This window comes from Lepidochelys olivacea, assembly GCF_965140295.1.
Source record: "Lepidochelys olivacea isolate rLepOli2 genome assembly, chromosome: 27".
Lineage (NCBI taxonomy): Eukaryota > Metazoa > Chordata > Testudines > Cheloniidae > Lepidochelys > Lepidochelys olivacea.
In genome coordinates, this window is record NC_140437.1 from 5,110,083 (window position 1) to 5,127,852 (window position 17,770).

Genomic DNA, 17,770 nt, shown 5'->3' on the forward strand with positions numbered 1-17,770 from the left:
CTGGAAATGGAGAGCGGAGGGGTTTTTGTGGGCTGGGAGGGGAGCAGGGACTGCCCCCCAAAGCCACTGTAAGAGACCAAGGGTAGATAATTGGGGTGTGGGGCATGCTGTGGATCTCAGAGAGCCTGACCCAGTTCCCACTGAGATCAACAGGAGTCTTTCCCCTGGCTTCCAGGGGAGCTGGATCAGGCCCTTATGCTGCTGGCCTCTGTTCTGCCACCATTGGATGGCACCTGGGGTTTTCCAGCTGCCTCCAGCGGATGCGTCCAGAGGGCTGCTTGAAACAGGACTCTACGGGGCCAGGAACGGAAGGCGTCTGCTCCGCTTTAATCATCACAGGTTAAGTAGTTTTGTTTCTTCCCTGTTCCTGCCTTCAGTCAGCCCAAGCATTGGCAGAGGCCCGTAATCTGGACTCTGACACATTTCCCCACTGGGAGCCTGAGCCCTTCAAGTGAATGGAAGTGTTTCCATGGAGTGGGAGCAGGGTCAGAGTGAGTCAGTCTCTCTCTTGCTTTCATTCTCGTGTCCAGCAGTGTGGGCCTTGCCGAGTGCGCTGGGCGAGGCGGGGGTGGGGCTGGGGGCAGCCGTGTGCCTGGGCCTTTCTGATCAGTGCACTCGTTCATCAAAAGGCTTCGGAACCTTGGCACACGAAAAGGGACCCTGTAATCTGGGCAGTGTCGGGCCCGGGGGGAGATTCGTTCATGTTTCCATTCCATGAGGAAGAAATCACGTACAAGAAGCAATGGAAACTGAGTTTACTCCCCATTTCTGGCTATTTCCCTGACAAGCCAGCGGATGGATTTTCCATGGCCTTTGAATTTCCATATAGTTTGATGAGTTTAAGAGACATTGGGCCTGGTACTCCTCTCCCTTCCCCCAGTTTTACCCCTGGGTAACTCCATTGGCTCAGTGCAGTGCCTCCCTCTCTATGCCTGCGTCAAAGGAGAATTAAACCCACCAGTCAGAGAACAATCCTCTGTTCCAAACCACTTCCTTGCCCTGTGCTGTTTGCAGCAGCAGGTGACTGCAGCAGGGAGGAACTGCAGAGCCAAGCTTACTTCTCACCATGCATGTGGCTTGTTTGTGTCTTGCCTTTCGCTCTGCATAGACAGGGAAACTAGGCTGGCAGTGTTTCTAGCCAGTTTCACTTCCTTCTTCCCCTGCTAGGGCAGAGAGCTGGGTCACGTTCCACAGGGGAAGGTTTAAGACTGGGAATCTCATCGGAGCCTGAGGGAGTTTGGTGCCCAAATCCCAGTGAAATTCCCTGCCCATCTTGGATGCTCTGCTGATCCCAGAAAAAACTCTCCCTTCCCCCAAATAAAATCTGTAGTAGCTTTTGTAACCCTTTAAAAAATGTATCTGAGAATTAAATGTGGGGCTTAAAACTAGCACCTCTTTAGCTCCGTGCCTGAGTGCCTGGAGCATTTAGTAGGTCCGAATAAATCCCTGGGTGAGTTTAGGTCCTAAATCAGGCCATTGCCTAGTGATGAGTTTCAGACCAGATTATAGCTGGATGCTGTTGCATCCCCTGCTGCTCTGGGGGGCTTCGACACAGCCAGTAATTTGATTTACTTACTGCGATTACATGTCCTTTACTGCACAACACCCTCCTTCGGACACCCACCCAGAGCCAGCGGCTGTCTTGCCTACTGGACGTGGGATAGACAAGAGCAGCCTGGAGCATCAGATACACTCTCCTCCGAGTCTTTGGCCTCAATGTCGGGATCACACCGAGGCTAAGAGGCTAAGATCCTGCCCTTTCCCACTGGGAGGGACCTCGGCCCTGCGTTTGGGATGGAGGATGTTCTGCAAGTCCATAGCAATGACTTGGGTGGACGTGTGCTCCACAGCGACCTTGGGACTCAGCTGCACCGGGTGTTCCCTAGTTAAAGGTACCAGCGCTTTGAACTTCACCAGCATCCTGCTGCGGTGGGTATCCAAGTGCTTCTCAAACAGCCTGACCGCCCCCGTGGGAGGCCACGGCCCCCTGCCCGTAGCATGGGCTCCTGGAGAGGCTGAGCTCCTGGGGGTAGCAGCAGATGCTCAGCCCACCTGAAAAGTGCTGGTTGCTGGTGTCTGAAAATCTGGCCCTGACCTGTGGGTGCGGGGCCCTGGGAGATGTGGCCCAAGCGCACGCAGTGACAGACACAGGAATAGAACCCAGGCGTCCGAGCACCCACTGCCCCCGCCTGCTAACTTGCCATGCTGCTTCCTTTGTTATATTTTACTAGCTCCCATTCTAACCTTCCCTGAGATCGTGCTGGGAACATGTACCCCTTTTATTGAGACCCCTCCCGGGAAGATTGCAGGTCGGCATTGGACTGTCGAGGAGAGCGGCCCCCAGGGAAAGGTTCAAGGCAAGCTCTGCTCAGAAGTGCGTGTCCCTCGCTGTGGTTTGCGGGAGGCTGACGCTTTGTTGGCTGCTCTCCAGGGCGTGGATTGGTCGGGCAGGCAGGATATTTACAGCCGAAGCCCAGCCTGCGCTGTGTTTACATCTAGAAACCCTCACAGCTGCCAGCTCCCTCCGTGCTTTGCTTGCAACATGGATATTTGCTCGCAACATAGATATTTGCTCCAGACAGGCTTGAGTTGAATGGCACTGTGATTGCAAACGGCATGATGCCAAGGAGACCGAGGGGTGCGGCATGAACTCTTACTCCGGGCTCTTCATGTCCCGAGAGCGCCCAGCACGCAGGACGGGGTGGGGGACAGAAGTGGTTAAGGCTGCAATTTTCAAAGGTCTCTGCTTTCAAGTGTCTCAGTTTTGGGGAGCCCATCTGGAGGGACTGTACATTGTCCGACTGGACACTTGGCCTAAGTGATCAGACAAGCCATTGCCAGAGCCGAGCGTGGAACCTGCGTCTCCCGACGCCCAGCGTGGGGCGCTGGACCCTGGGTCATGCTGCCGACGCCCCACCTGTGTTGCCCAGTGTCCTGGGAACTGTCTGCGTCCGGCACCGTTCGAGTGAGCAGAGAGCTGCAAGGTCCATGCAGCTGCATTTGTCTTGACTCAGCCATTTCAGCCTTGGGATGTGGTGGGATCGCAGCCACTTGCCGTCAAGACGGGGCGTCTCTTTCTAACCGATGTGCGTTCACTCCGCAGAAGTTCTGGGCGGGGTGCAGGAATGCCTGGGGCAGGCAGGAGCGCAGACCGGGAGATTGTAATGCTCCCTTGGGGCCTGACCGTCTAGGAATCCCTGAACAGTCCGGGCCCAGGGGTTCTGTTCACAGCTCCCGCTCTGCACAGGTGCATTTGAATCCGGGAGAATCTGGACTGCTGGTGCTGAAGACAGAGGAGTCTGGGTTGCTTTCCTCATGCGGTGCAATGCACACTGGGATCTTCCCCCCAGAGACCTGGGAAGATCGGGGGGGGCTTGTACGCTCTGCGGGAGACGAACTCTCTCAGGATGTGGCTATGGCCTGACATCTGCCCACAAACAGGGCCAAAACAAACGCACAGCGTGCCCCTCCACCTCCCAAGCTCTTCCCTCGAGCGCCCGCACAGAGGGGAATGCTGAGCCAAGGGCGCCCTCAGCATTGTTACAATGGCCTCTCAGGCTGCACTTGGCACGCCACGATCTCAGAGCACCTCTGCTCAGATAATCTCCCAGGCAATGCAGCGTGGCCTGCTCCATGCTGATCGTCAGCTGGGGTCCGAAATCAATCTACCCTCCTCCCATTGGATATTTGTTTGGATTAGTTGAGTTGGCCCCTTTGGTCATTCTTCAGATGCCTTTACATAACGTCACAACACAGAGCATCCTGGCCAATGCCCGTGCTTGGCTTAACCACAACCCCCCGGGCAGCTCTGAGAGGAGACGCGCTCCTGGGCTGGCGGGCAAGGCACAAAGCTCTGTCGGAAACAGATTCGGACACTATTCTTAACGTTGACCGAGGGAAACGCTTTTCCACACAACAGTTATTTAGCCTGTGGAACTCACTGCCACAGAAACCCCTGATGCCAGGAACATCGCAAGATTCAAAAGAGGCTTGGATATTTCCATGGATACCAGAAAATCATGAGTTATCCTAATTATTGCTAGCAAAAATTCTGGCAGGGATATTAACCCTCCTGCTTCAGAGCTTGAGCCAGTCTCTCTTAGAATCCCAAGGGCTTCATCCCCAGGGCCGAAGCCTGAGCCCCACTACCCGGGGCCAAAGCCCAAGGGCTTCAGCCCTGAGTGAGGGGATGGGACTCAGGTTACAGGCCTGGGGAAGAAGCCCTTGGGATTCGGCTTTGCCGCCCTTCCACCCCGCCAGGAGCAGTGGGGCTCTGGCTTTGGCTCTGGCCCCCCTGCCTGCAGTGGCAGGGCTCAGGCTTTGTTCTCCCGTCCTGGGGTCGTGTAGCAATTTTTGTTGTCAGAAGGGGGTCATGGTGCAAGGAAGTTTGAGACCCCTGTTGTAGAGAAAGGGACTGGACCTGGCCACAGGTGTAAGAGGTGAAATTCCATTGATTTCAGTTGAGATGCAGCCCCTTCGGCATTGGCTGCATGGGAAAGTTGCAGCTGCTTCGCTTCAAGTGGTTTCCAAACCAATGTAGGTGAGAGGAAGAATGGCCCCGTGGCTAGGCCATGAGCCTGGGGCACAATTCCCAGCTCTGCCACAGACTGCCTGCGTAACCATGGGCAAGTTCCTTAACTTCTCTGTGTCTCCCTTCCCCATCTGTACAATGGGGGTCATAGCACTGCCTGACCTCACTGGGGTGTGTGAGGATAAATACCTTAAAGCTTTGAGGGGCTCAGACCCTGTGGTGATGGGGGCCAGGCAAGTCCCTCAGACTAGCAGGTAGCTCCTGGGCAGCTCACCTGTGTGCGCTTATTTCAGTTTAAGAGAAGCTTGTGTCGGTTTCACTTAAACCTCTTCCCAGCGGACGCACACTGCACTGGAAGAGGCTTTTTCCTGCTGAAGCGAGTGTGCGCCCCGAGCTCTGCACTGGTTCCAGTTCACCATGCTGCTCCTGCAACATGCTCATGTTCACAAGGCCTCAGGCGTCAGTGAATTTGGCCCAAGGTATTTAAGGGAGGGAGTGGGGTCTAAGGTGAGAGCAGGGGTCCTAGGAATCAGGACACCTGGGTTCCACTTCCAGTTCTGGGAGGGGAGTGAGGGTTCGAGCCGAAGGACTGGGGATCTGGCTCCATTCTTGGTTCTGGGAGGGGAGTGAGGGTTCGAGCCGAAGGACTGGGGATCTGGCTCCATTCTTGGTTCTGGGAGGGGAGTGAGGGTTCGAGCCGAAGGACTGGGGATCTGGCTCCATTCTTGGTTCTGGGAGGGGAGCAGTGTCTAGTAGTTGTAGTAATGGGGGCTGGAAGTTGTTAAGGAAAAGTTAGCACGTGTGACTCCATTTTGGTTTGGGGCCCACCATTGTCTAAAAGCAAACACATCGTACACCAGGAGGAGTGCTCCTTAGATACTGCATTCCTGTGAGAAACCCCCCCTTGTTTCCAGCCTGTCTCGACTCCCAGTTTCTGTTCTTCGTCTGTTCCTAACTCCCTGCCTCCTGGCCTTGATGTGGGCCTCCCATCCTGATAAGAAAAGTTACAGATGCATGGCTTTAGGACCAGCTAATGTAGTTAAAGTCATGGTTTAGCACGGGGAATGTACCTAGCCAGGATAGGTGGTAGATAAGGGAAGGGTTTGTCTATTGGCTAAGGTTTCTGATGCACGAGGGCAACATGCTTTGCTAAAAGGTATATAATCTTTGTATAACCTGCATGCAGGGTCCCCTCCTGATTAGGAGGGGGGCACCACACTCGAGCGTAATAAACTTAGTATCTTTGGGAACTCCGCAGTTGTGGACTTGGTTCGTGTGCCTCAGCCTAGACTCGAACTGTGTGTGACCTGTCAGGTATAATTTGTAACAAAGTCAGGATGCCTGGGTTCTATTTCTGGCTCTGCCATTTACCTGCTGGTTGCCTTGGGTAAGTCACTGCCCCTCTGGGCCTCAGTTTCCACATGGATAACATGGGGAGCTACCTCACAGGGGTGGTGTGAGACTAAAATCCGTACTGTTTATGAAGTGCAGCGAGGTTCTGCTCTGCAAGGTGCTATCGAAGGGCAAAGAGCTGTTAACGCCGTTTCTCCTTGACTTGCCTGCCATGGCCCAGCTTCCGATTCACGTTTCTCCTGCAGGAACGTTACCTGGACCCGTCCACTGAGCAACACATGGAGCTTTCTGGGCTGATGCCCACACGATCAGCGAGCCAGGGAGACACACCAAGGGTTGCCATCTCAGTAGCAAACCCTGGCAACGTTCCAGTTGTGTGATGCTCGAGACCATTGTGAGGCCATGTGTGTGTGAGAGATCAGCTGTGGACAACGCGCGTGTGTGTGAGAGAGAGAGCACGAGCGAGTGCAGCTGTGGACAGTGTGGGTGTATGACCTCTACTGTCGTTAGACGAGAATTTCCATGAGCGCAGGCTGTAGGCACCTGGGTTGGATGGAACGGGAGCCCCCCACCTTCTAGAGTGGATGCTGCCCATGCCTTTGAGCTGGTGTTTGTGTGTTCGTTGGTTAGGGACATTGGTTCCCTGCAAGGCAGGACAGAACGCTGACTGTGCAGTGGACAGATGCCCCTCACGCTCCTTTCTCACAGGGCCCGGGTCAGCTGGCAAACCTCAGGCACCGGGCGGGCGGGCCAGCTGGCTGCTTGCAGAGTGACACTGCACTGGCAGCCGCGTTACTAGCCTTGCCGCAGAAGTGGTGGCTTTGCGGGACTTGATGGGTTCTTTCCCTTTGCTCCCTGCAGGCCTGACAGATGATGAAGACATCAAGGTGATGCTGAAGGGCTCCTTTCTCTGGAAGATCAAGTCACGCAGACGGAAGACGGAGCGGTTCTACCGCTTGCAGGAGGACGGCTTGACCATCTTGTCTGAGAGCTGCTTTAAACGGGCTCGCTCCAAGCAGATCTGTAAGTCCCAGTGGCTGAGGCTCAGGGGCACAAATACTCCTGGAAACAAGAAATCCAGATCCCGGTTCAGAACCTAGAACCCAACCCACCTCCAACACAGAACCGAGAACCCCTCCCACCCACCGTCCTAGAACCTAACCCCCAACCAATGCAAATTTTACAACCCAATGCTCCGCCCAATGCATAATGTAGAGCACATAACCTAGAACCTGAGGCCAGAAACTAGAACATAAAACCCCACCCAGCACAGAACCTAGAACCCCCAGCATAAAACCTGGAATCCAGATTCACCCACCCAAGCACAGAACTTAACTGGCTCAAGTCTGGAGCCCTGTAAAATCCAGCTGCATGCCTTCCAGTGTGATGAGCCAAGCAGGTTCTCAGCTCCAGGCTCCTGTTTCTGTTCCTGGCAGGACAGCAGACACGGGTAACAGGTTTAAGGTGCATTTTCATCCTTTACCTCCCAGTCATGAAGGTCCCTCACTCTGCTCAGAAACCCCTCCCTCTCCCCCATCAAAAGCATTGGGTTTGATTTCTGGGTGAACAGAGATATCTCCTCCTCGATCCTGGACATGGCGACCCTAGACACTGCTCTGATGCTTCACAACAGCAACTGCTGTCAGTGTCTCTGTTGGAGACAGCAAATCCTACGCTTACATGGGCTCTGTCTGGCCTGGGATTAGAACGACAGAAATTAGAGATTAAATCATACCCATTATGTCATAGAATCATAGAAGATTAGGGTTAGAAGAGACCTCAGGAGGTCATCTAGTCCAACCCCCTGCTCAAAGCAGGACCAACCCCAACTAAATCATCCCAGCCAGGGCTTTGTCAAGCCGGCCCTTAAAAACCTCTAAGGAAGGAGATTCTACCACCTCCCTAGGGAACCGACTCCAGTGTGTCACCACCCTCCTAGTGAAATAGTGTTTCCTAATATCCAACCTAAACCTCCCCCACTGCAACTTGAGACCATTACTCCTTGTCCTGTCATCTGCTACCACTGAGAAGAGCCGAGCTCCATCCCCTTTGGACCCCCCCCTTCAGGTAGTTGGAGGCTGCTATCAAATCCCCCCTCACTCTTCTCTTCTGCAGACTAAATAAGCCCAGTTCCCTCAGTTTCTCCTCATAAGTCATGTGCCCCAGCCCCCTGATCATTTTCGTTGCCCTCCGCTGGACTTTCCAATTTGTCCACATCCTTTCTGTAGTGTGGGGCCCAAAACTGGACACAGTACTCCAGATGAGGCCTCACCAATGTCGAATAGAGGGGAACGATCACGTCCCTCGATCTGCTGGCAATGCTCCTACTAATGCAGCCCAATATGCCGTTAAACTTCTTGACAACAAGGGCACACTGCTGACTCATATCCAGCTTCTCGTCCACTGTCACCCCTAGGTCCTTTTCTGCAGAACTGCTGCTCACCCAGTTCCCTGCTCCCAGGGCCAGGCCCTTCCCTGCCGAAGTTCCCACACTGCTTTGTTCATCCAGGGCTCCATCTTCCATGTGTCCCCATGGGCCTGTCCCAGGTGCACAAAGTGAAACAGCCAGAGACGCATTTGCAGGCTGACTTGGGTCTGTTAAATGTCTCTCTAGCTCCTCAGATCTTTGTTTTGCTGAATTCCCCCTATGTTACCTGTGCCCTTCTGGTATTAAGACACCCAGAAGAAACACAGCCAATAGGCTAGATCCACTACTGATTCAATAAAATGCTAACGAGAGCCAGGAATAGGATACAGACCCTGGCTCAGCTGCCCGTCACACTCAGCCCGCGGCGGCTCCTCCTACCTCTGCACGCGAGCACTGGGTGTAGTCGGACGCGGCTGACCAGCATCCACCTGCTGACTAAGCTCCTGTCGTCTGTCAGCACCCACTAGCTGGGCCAACATTTCACAAGAGCTCAGCACCCAGCGGGCCGAGTTCTTGTCAAAATCTGGCCGCCTGATGCTGCGAAGTCCTGGGGAGCGGGGGGCGCTCAGCACCTCACAGCATCGTCTCGAGAGAGTCCGCAGAGAGCAGGTGGGAGGAGGACAGTTTGCAAGAGCCCCATAAGATGGCACCCCAGCAGATAGGGTTACGGCCTTCATCTCAGCTGTCTCTGGAGAAGGGCGGCTTGGTGGGTGGGTCTTAAGGCCCCTGCTCCTGGAATGTACCAAGCACGGGCCCTGGCAGGTCCTTACTGAACAGAGCAACGAGGGCTGGGGCCATTCACTCCAAAGAGCTCAGCTCCCAGCGTGTGCCCAGCTCTCCTGAGAGCCCTGGCCACGGCACCGAGCCCGTGGGAACATGCTGCCCGTGGCGCTGCCGTTTGCTGCGCAGGTAAAGGCGTGTCTGCTCTGGATCTGGGGGGAGTCCGCACGCCAGGAGACAGCGGAGCGAGCCAGCACGCTGACCACGGCTGTGCAGCTGTGGTGAGGTGAGCGGCAGGAGGGGCCAGTGCCTGGTCCGATCCTGTACAAGCCCCTAGGCAGGTACTCGGGGTGGCTAACCCCTCCTGCTGCTCATGCCACCTCAGCTCCACTGCTCTGGGCCCGCTAGCAGGGCTCCCTCCCAGCTCGCTCCCACGCGCCCCGAGAGGGCAGGGACACGCCATGAGAGCCGGCGCTGCAGAGCGGGGCTAGACAGGCCAAGCTCGCTGCTGCTGCTGCGGGTGAGTCTCCCCAGACCTCGGAGCTGAGCTGCCAGGTTCGGGCTCCAAACAACGTGGAACCAGCGTGTGCTGTGGAAGGCACACGTTGGCCCGGGGTTGCCCTTTCCAAGGGCTCGGCACGTTGGGAGCCTTGCTGCTTTGACCGTCTGCCCCCGGGATGGGGGCTGGACCCTTGGAAACCTGAGCTCTGCTGCAATCCTGGCTCTGGTTTTACCAGCCTTCATGGCCCCATTTGGGCATGTTCAGATTTCCCTGGCCCTAGAGGCAGGCACCTGTGTAGAGCTGCCCTGAAGGACGAGCTGGAGACACACCAGATTAGGGCTCTCTGAACTCTCCCCGCTTGGTGCTGGCAGCCCTACAGGAACAAGTCCCCCAGGCCAGGTGGGACCCCAGCGGCCAGGCCCAGCTGGGGGTTGGGGATTTGCCTGTAATAAAAATGGGCCAGCAGCGAAGGTGGAGCCAAGCTTTCCCCAGGGGTTGCAGGGCTGGATTGGGGTTGTTGGTTTGGGCCCAGGAGCCCTCAGCTGGCAATGAGATGGAAAATCTCCATCAACTTAGCTGAGCATTTCAGACCCTCAAGCAAGAATTGGCTTGAGTTCCCTGCTAGGGACGGGGAACGGGGCAGAGTTCCTGGGGAGGAGAGGAATGGGGGAAGGGAGACATTCTTGGCTGCGGTTTAGGGAGGGAACAGAACATATGGGACAAGGCCAAGATAATGGGGCGAGGGATGCCAGGGCAGGCTAGTCATTGGTGCATATGTTGGGGGACCCCTTCCCCTCCCTTCCAGCCCCCCGAGCACAGTCATGGAGTGGGGGCTGGAGGGTTTCACTGATCACCTGAAACGTGCCGCTCTGTGATACTCTCTTGGGCTCCATTGGTGGCTGGGCCCCACTGGCCGGTAGGCCGGCTCTCAAGGCCTCTCAGCCGGCTAGAGGGAGGCAGGGAAGAGAGGCCAAAGCCCAGAAGCGAGTGGGCCAGGCACAGCACAAGACTCTGACCGCATCCCCGTTGCTGGGCCTTGTCTCGTGCAGTCCCCATCATGCACATGGACGGCGTGCGGGAGGGCTACCAGTCCGAGGGGCTCCGCAAGCACGGCAGTTTCTTCCCGGAGACGCAGTGCCTCACCATCGTCTTCAAGGGCCGGCGGAAGAACCTGGATCTGGCTGCCCAGAGTGAGGAGGAGGCGAAGAGGTGGGCCCAGGGGCTGAAGAAGCTGATGGCCAAGGTGGAAGCCATGAGCCAGCAAGAGAAGCTTGATCAATATCCTTTCCATTGACCGGCAGGGCTCGGCTCCCCTGTTCCTGGGGTCCATCGCCGCGCATGGGGCTGGGCAGAGCCGCGATGGATGATGGGCGGGGTGGCTCAGGTCTGGGGTTCCAGCCTGCTGTTAGGTGACATGGGGCCGCTGCCCAGGGTCTGTCTCTTTGCACGTAGCCCAAGCAAGCCAGGCCCGACCCCGGCCAGCAGGGTCAATGGCCCTGAGCGCCTGGCCAGAAATGCCCCGTCCTGCAGCACGAGGGCTTCCAGACAGTAACTGACCTTACAAACGGGCCCAGCCCTGGCCACAGCTCCTGGAGTGGAAACATGTCTGGGCCAAGCGCACAGGGCAGGCTGCACGGTGACCCTCCAGCCCTGCCCCACACAACTTGCTGGTCCAAGCACGCAGCGTGACTGTCTCATTCGTCTGCCAGGTGGGCTGGAGGGGCGGCATGGCAGAGCTGTCCCCCAGCCCTGTGCCTGGCTACAGTCTGATGCTTGCTGCCCACCTGTGGCTCGCAAAGCCCTAGTGATGTACCAGGAGGAAGCCGGGTGAGGCAGATCAGCCGCGAGGCTAGGAGGCAGGGGCAGGAATCTGTTCCTGGCTGTGACATGTCCTGGTGTAGGGCACATCCCCTCTCTGCCCCTCATGCCCCCAGCATAAAGGGAGTGAGGATAGGGCCCCTTGTGCAAACACTGAGCCCTGGCATGGAGGGCTCATGCATATAGCACAGGAAAACCCTCCACCGCCTAGCAGCTGTAGGTTTTGTTGTACGAGCTACCCTGGGGCACTAGCTGTGTGTGAAATGACTGGATGATATAACGCCACCATCAGGCAGCTGCGCAGGGGGCTGGGACTGCCTGGGGGCGCTGGGAGCGGGACAGCTGCTGCGGGGCACAGCAGGGAAGCCAGGTCTCCTCTGCTCAAAGCCCTTCCCATTTTCACTGGCTGCAGGGTCTTTGGGTCAGGCCTTTGGAGTCGACCTCGGCCCCATCCTGGGCAAAGACAGGAGTGAACTCATCACACCCCCCAGTTCATTACAGCCCCAGGCAGGCCTGGCCTAGAGGGGTCTTTGTGGGGAGGGGGCACCGGGAGTCTGTCACCCGCGTTCCTTCCTTACATCTCCTGCATCTGGATCCATGACATCCTGCACCGAGCCGACAAGAACAAGGACAACAAGATGACCTTCAAGGAGATCAAGGACATGCTGAAGATGATCAATATCGACATGAATGACATCTACGCCTACCAGCTCTTCCAGGTACCACCCCCCTGCTGCTGTGCCCACTACCCACTACCGCGCCCCCCAGGGGAACTGTGTCTCTGGTGGGAGGGGCAAAGCCGGTCTTAGGGAAAATGGGGCCCTGGGTGAAGTTTGTTATTTAGCATTCTGGCCCCCCACCCTCCCTCCATCGCCCCTGGCCCCCACTGCCTCCCCCAACTGCCACCCATCATAGATTCATAGAAGATTAGGGTTAGAAGAGACCACAGGAGGTCATCTAGTCCAACCCCCTGCTCAAAGCAGGACCAATCCCCAACTAAATCATCCCAGCCAGGGCTTTCTCAAGCCGGGCCTTAAAAACCTCTCAGGATGGAGATTCCACCACCTCCCTAGGTAACCCATTCCAGTGCTTCACCACGCTCCTTGTGAAAAAGTGTTTCCTAATATCCAACCTAAACCTCCCCCACTGCAACTTGAGACCATTACTCCTCGTTCTGTCATCTGCTACCATTGAGAACAGTCTAGATCCATCCTCTCTGGAAACCCCCTTCAGGTAGTTGAAAGCAGCTATCAAATCCCCCCTTACTCTTCTCTTCTGCAGACTAAACATCCCCAGTTCCCTCAGCCTCTCCTCGTAAGTTGTGTGCCTCAGCCCCCTGACCATTTTTGTTCCCCTCTGCTGGACTCTCCAATTTGTCCACGTCCTTTCTGTAGTGGGGGATCCAAAACTGGACGCAATACTCCAGATGTGGCCTCACCAGTGCTGAATAGAGGGGAATAATCACTTCTCTCGATCTGCTGACAATGCTCCTACTAATGCAGCCCAATCTGCCATTAGCCTTCTTGGCAACAAGGGCACACTGCTGACTCATATCCAGCTTCTCGTCCACTGTCACCCCTAGGTCCTTTTCCGCAGAACTGCTGCCTAGCCATTCGGTCCCTAGTCTGTAGCTGTGCATTGGATTCTTCCATCCTAAGTGCAGGACCCTGCACTTATCCTTATTGAACCTCATCAGATTTCTTTTGGCCCAATCCTCCAATTTGTCTAGGTCCCTCTGTATCCTATCCCTGCCCTCCAGCATATCTACCACTCCTCCCTGTTTAGTATCATCCGCAAATTTGCTGAGAGTGCAATCCACACCATCCTCCAGATCATTAATAAAGATATTGAACAAAACCGGCCCCAGGACCGACCCTTGGGGCACTCCACTTGATACCGGCTGCCAACTAGACATGGAGCCATTGATCACTACCCGTTGAGCCTGACAATTTAGCCAGCTTTCTACCCACCTTATAGTCCATTCATTCAATCTCTCTATCGCCCTGGCTCGCCCTGCCTCCCCGGCCCCCACCCATCCCTCCATTGGCCCGCCCCCCACCACCCATCAATGTTCCTTCTAATTTTTGACAGGCCGTGTGTGCAAAAAATGTCTTCTGTGCAAATTGTTGTGTGCGCGATGTTTCGCCGTGTGCATGGGGTTTAGGATCTGTGTGCACACACACACGCGCACGGCTTAGAGGGAACAGTGCCGCCCATCCGTCCACTGCCCCTGGTCCCGCCTGCTTCCCCCAACCCCCATCCCTCCATCATCCTGGCCCCCACTGCCTCCCAAGCCCCCCCATCCCTCCAACGCTGCTGGGCCCCCCCTGCCTCCCACGGCCCCCCCCATCCCTCCATCGCCGCTGGCCCCCCCCACCTCCCGGGGCTCCGCATCCATCCTCCCTGGTCCCCACTGCCTCTCCCCCCATCACCCCTGGGTCCTGCTGCCTCCCCCGCATTGCCCTGAGCTCTCTTCCATGGCCTCACACCCCAGCCCCACCCCGCTCCTTGCCCCCCTGTAAGGTTGGCCCTGGGGAGGGCGTCACAGAGGGGATGGCACCAGCCTGTGCCTCTCACCCATAAGGACCCTAGATGGCAAGGGCTGCGTGGGCCCAGTCTGCAGAGTTCTGGCCCAGGTGCGAACTTCCCCCGGCTGCAGAGGGGCTGCTGCTGATCTCGTTTCAGAGTCTGGGAGCGAGGTCTCTGGGTCCAACACGGGGACGCTTGCCCAGCACCTACAGCAAGGTCCTGAGTCCAGCCAAGCCAAGTGAGGCAGAGCCTCCGATCCCACTGTCAGAGAACTGTCAGACTCAGTGCATCTGTGAGCGCCTTTGTCATAGGCTGCAGGGCCAGGGCCAGGATCAGGGCCCTCCTGTGCTTCCCCCCACCCCAGCCAGCCTGTGGGCCCTGCAGGCCTGATGGAGTAGAGCAGCTCGTTCCAACAGTTGCATTCCCAGCCCCACCTGTTGCTGCAACGCCAGGAACAGCTGTGTCCCATTAAGAACAGGAGGACTTGGGGCACCTTAGAGACTAACCCATTTATTTGCGCATGAGCTTTCGTGAGCTACGGCTCACTGCATCGGATGCAGCCTGTGGAAACATACTGTGGATGCATCCGATGCAGTGAGCTGTAGCTCACGAAAGCTGATGCTCTAATAAATTGGTTAGTCTCTAAGGTGCCCCAAGTCCTCCTGTTCTTTTTGCGAATACAGACTGACACGGCTGTTACTCTGAAACCTGTGTCCCATTAGGTGCTCAGGAGCAACCAGAAGTCAAGAGAGAGGGACCAGGGCATGGGCAGGGCTGCTTCCAGGACCGGAGCCTGTTCCTTGGAATCACAAACAAAGCCAAGGAGGAGGGAGGGGCCTCAAGGCACAGACCTGCTGCCTGGGGCCACCAGCCACCCCGACATCCACTCCCGGAATTCATGCCCGAAAGCTCCAACCTGCAGCTGTGTGTGTGTGGCCAGGGCTGGGGTCTACAGTCCAGTGGGCTGTTTATTACCCCTGTTTTCCCCAGGGGAGGTGGCTTCTCCTGAGCGTCTCACATGTTAGCTAGCTTGTCTGTGTGTGTCTGGAACAGATGGGGAAACTGAGGCATGGAGGTGTGAGGTGTTATCCAAGGCCACATGCTGAGTCACTGTCAGGACTCCTGGTGTCAGTTGGATGTTGGGGCTGCGAGGCCGCACTGCCTCCCCCAGGGCAGCACAGCTGTCCTCGGGAAGCAGGTTGCTAGGATCTGAGCTGCTTTTACCCAGAACATCCCCAGCGCCTGTCACAAGCTGCCCCTGGGCCAGGCTTGATCCTGCAATACATGTGGGAGAGAACAGAGCCCGACCACCACAGTGCACTGGTGCAGCCACCTCTGGGGTGGAACATGGCAACAGTCTATCAGCATACAACAACACGGCAGGAGTTTAGGAAGCAAGTGAAGGAGAATCCTGTCTCCAACAGAAAGCGCTGGGGGAATTTGGAATTCCCCAGTCTGGCGTCTGGCCAGGGCTTCGGAGCTGTGAGGTCAGCAGTGGCCACAGATGACCTACAGTCGCCCCTTGTAGGGTCCCAGAGCCTGGGCTCCAACCGAAGCCCAAATGTCTACACTGTAGTTAACCAGCCCCCGAGCCCGAGCCTGACCAGCTGTCACGGGCGAGCCGCGGTGTGTCCATGCAGTGGAGACATACCCTGAATGAGTCTTGCAGGACGAGGTCTCTGAATTCCGTGCCCTGCTGGCTGGGCGCTGGTCACGCAGCCAGCGAGATGCTGTTTGTGAAATGAATCACAGCTTGCTGTGCGGAGTTGGTCTCGGGAGCAAAACTTCAGCTGGTAGGAGCTCAGGAGAAGGTGGGGGGTCTGAATCCAGAGTCACTCCCAGCAGTTCTCTGGCTCCCACCCACAGCAGCCACTTGCCCAATCAGCTGCTTTCATCACCACCGAACTCAGTTGTAAAGAACATTCCCAGCAGTGCTGGAAATCAGCATCACTGGGGATGCAGGCCTTGCGGCACCTGATGGGGGGAGAGTTACAAGGGCTCAGAACCTGCCAAGTTCTTGGGAAACTTCAGGCCTTTGTGACTTGGCCAAGGTCACGCCACTGAGTCAGTGGCAGAGCCAGGAACTGAGCCCCAGTATCCTGAGTCCTCGTCCAGCACCGTGGCCACACGTCCACCCTTCCCCTCCAGGCCAGAGCCTGCCCTGAGCTCCCAGCCCAGCTCCAGGGTTTGGTTTCCCACCCGTGTTCCTGCTGGCAAAGGCAGACCCTGAGCACAGCGGGGCCTGGACACCAGGGGGGTCAATGGGAAGAAGTTTCTTAAGACCCGGGTCGGAGGGCTGGATCATGGCCCCCCCATTTCCATGTTCTCGCCCAGGACCACCCTGCTTCTCATGGCGCCATCTGTTCATCAGCTGAGAGCAGCTGCTTTAGCAGGGAGGGGCCTGCGGGAAACAAGCGGCAGGAGCTTTAATGGGGTGGGCGGGAATTTCCACCACTGACCACAGCACCCTGGGGTGGTCTGTCCTTGGGCCGACAGCCAGGGCCCCTTGATCTGCCCCTTCCGTCTGGAGATCTCCAGGTGCTTTACCAAGGGAGGGTCAGAATCACGTCCCCACTTGGCAGAGCGTCTCTCCTGGGCCCCCTTGCTGCACTCCCGCACTGTGTTTGGACCCCGCCGTCCCGCCGGGCAGGGGAGCTGCTGCCTGCAGGGGTGTGTGCATGATGCCAAAGCCTGTCTGCCAGGCCAGCTAGAATTAGAGCCTCCCATGCCACTGGCCCCGAGCGCAGCAGCCCAGGCTGGGGTACGGCTGGCTCTGGGCTGCTCTGCACAGACTAGCAGGGCAGGTTCCCTAGGGTGACTTTGTGCAGACTCCAGGCCTGCTCTTGGGAGCGGTGTGGCACCTCCCTTCCCCTCAGGGCTTGCCTGGGCACAGCATGGTGGGTTAGGCACTGCAGCAGAGAGGAACTTCCACCCATGCACTTTGGCGCCCCGAAATCCAAGCCTGGCTCCAAACGCAGCAGCCGGAGCCCAGCCCCAGTGAGGGAGGGCCAGGGCGAGGGGGCGAGTGCTCTGCCCAAAGGTCACCGAGTGGCCAAGTGCCAGGCTGTAAACCCACCTGCTCGGTACGAATGCCAGCACGGACGGAGCCGGGGTCTGCGAGAGGCTCTGTGTAGATACAGCCCTGGGCTCTGTTCTCTGCTCTGCCACTGACTCACTGCATGACCTTGGGTCGGTCACTTCCTCCAAGTTCCCGCAGCTGTAGGGCTTCGTAATACCCCTGCTTTGAGCATGGAGCTTCTCTCCTCCTGGGCAGGAGGAGAACCCAGGCATCCTGGCTCCCAGCTCTGGCCATCGGATCAGGCTCCTTCCTCGGAAACTCCCGAGACGGGGATGAAATGGCCTGTCCTGGCATGCGGCACCTGGTGTCAGGCCGTTCTGACTGCCCGCAGGCAGCTTAGACTCGGTCGCCGGCTCGCCCGGGTTCCTGCGAGTTGCCTCACCCACCACAGCTTGTGAGGTTATGGATTCGTCTCCCAGCCTGGCCCTGCGTGCAGCGGCTCACAACTCACTCCTGTTGAACAGCAATTGAGCAGAGACCCTGCCTGCCGTCACCCCCAGGCACCCCCCAGCTCTGGCGCGCCTGGCTGCGGCGGAAATGCCCGTCCAAGGCGTTAAACGGGGCGCTGCTGGCAGGCTGCTCTGTGCTGTGCCCCCTCCAGATGAGGTGGCCCCGTGTGGTGTTTGTACAGGCAGACGGATAGCTCTGGTTACACAGGCGTGGGCCGGGCATGGGCAACATCCTCACACCACTCTGCTGCTGCACCTCACTGCAGCCCCCCGGCTCTTCCAGCCCCAGGACCTGCTCCCCGCCCTGCCCCCGCCCTGCCAATACTCCTCAGTGGGGCCTTGCAGCCCCCTGGCTCTTCCA

The 17,770-nt window shown here is 57.3% G+C and overlaps 2 protein-coding genes across 6 annotated transcripts in view; both read left to right on the top strand.

Moving 5' to 3' along the window:
• Nucleotides 1–17,770, top strand: part of DCAKD (dephospho-CoA kinase domain containing) — a 135,066-nt gene that overhangs the window by 32,678 nt on the left and 84,618 nt on the right. The window lies entirely within an intron of this gene.
• PLCD3 (phospholipase C delta 3) overlaps nucleotides 1–17,770 on the top strand; it is a 56,569-nt gene that overhangs the window by 21,064 nt on the left and 17,735 nt on the right. For 2 of the 5 annotated variants that reach the window (XM_084616022.1, XM_084616023.1), the window contains exons 2-4: nucleotides 6,746–6,907; nucleotides 10,584–10,812; nucleotides 11,942–12,071. In XM_084616022.1, coding sequence (XP_084472148.1) covers nucleotides 6,746–6,907; nucleotides 10,584–10,812; nucleotides 11,942–12,071 — 521 coding nt within the window. Of the gene's footprint in view, nucleotides 1–2,522; nucleotides 3,087–4,149; nucleotides 4,537–4,569; nucleotides 5,919–6,745; nucleotides 6,908–10,583; nucleotides 10,813–11,941; nucleotides 12,072–17,770 lie in introns of those variants that run through there. The other 3 variants (XM_084616021.1, XM_084616024.1, XM_084616025.1) reach the window with 3 other exon arrangements.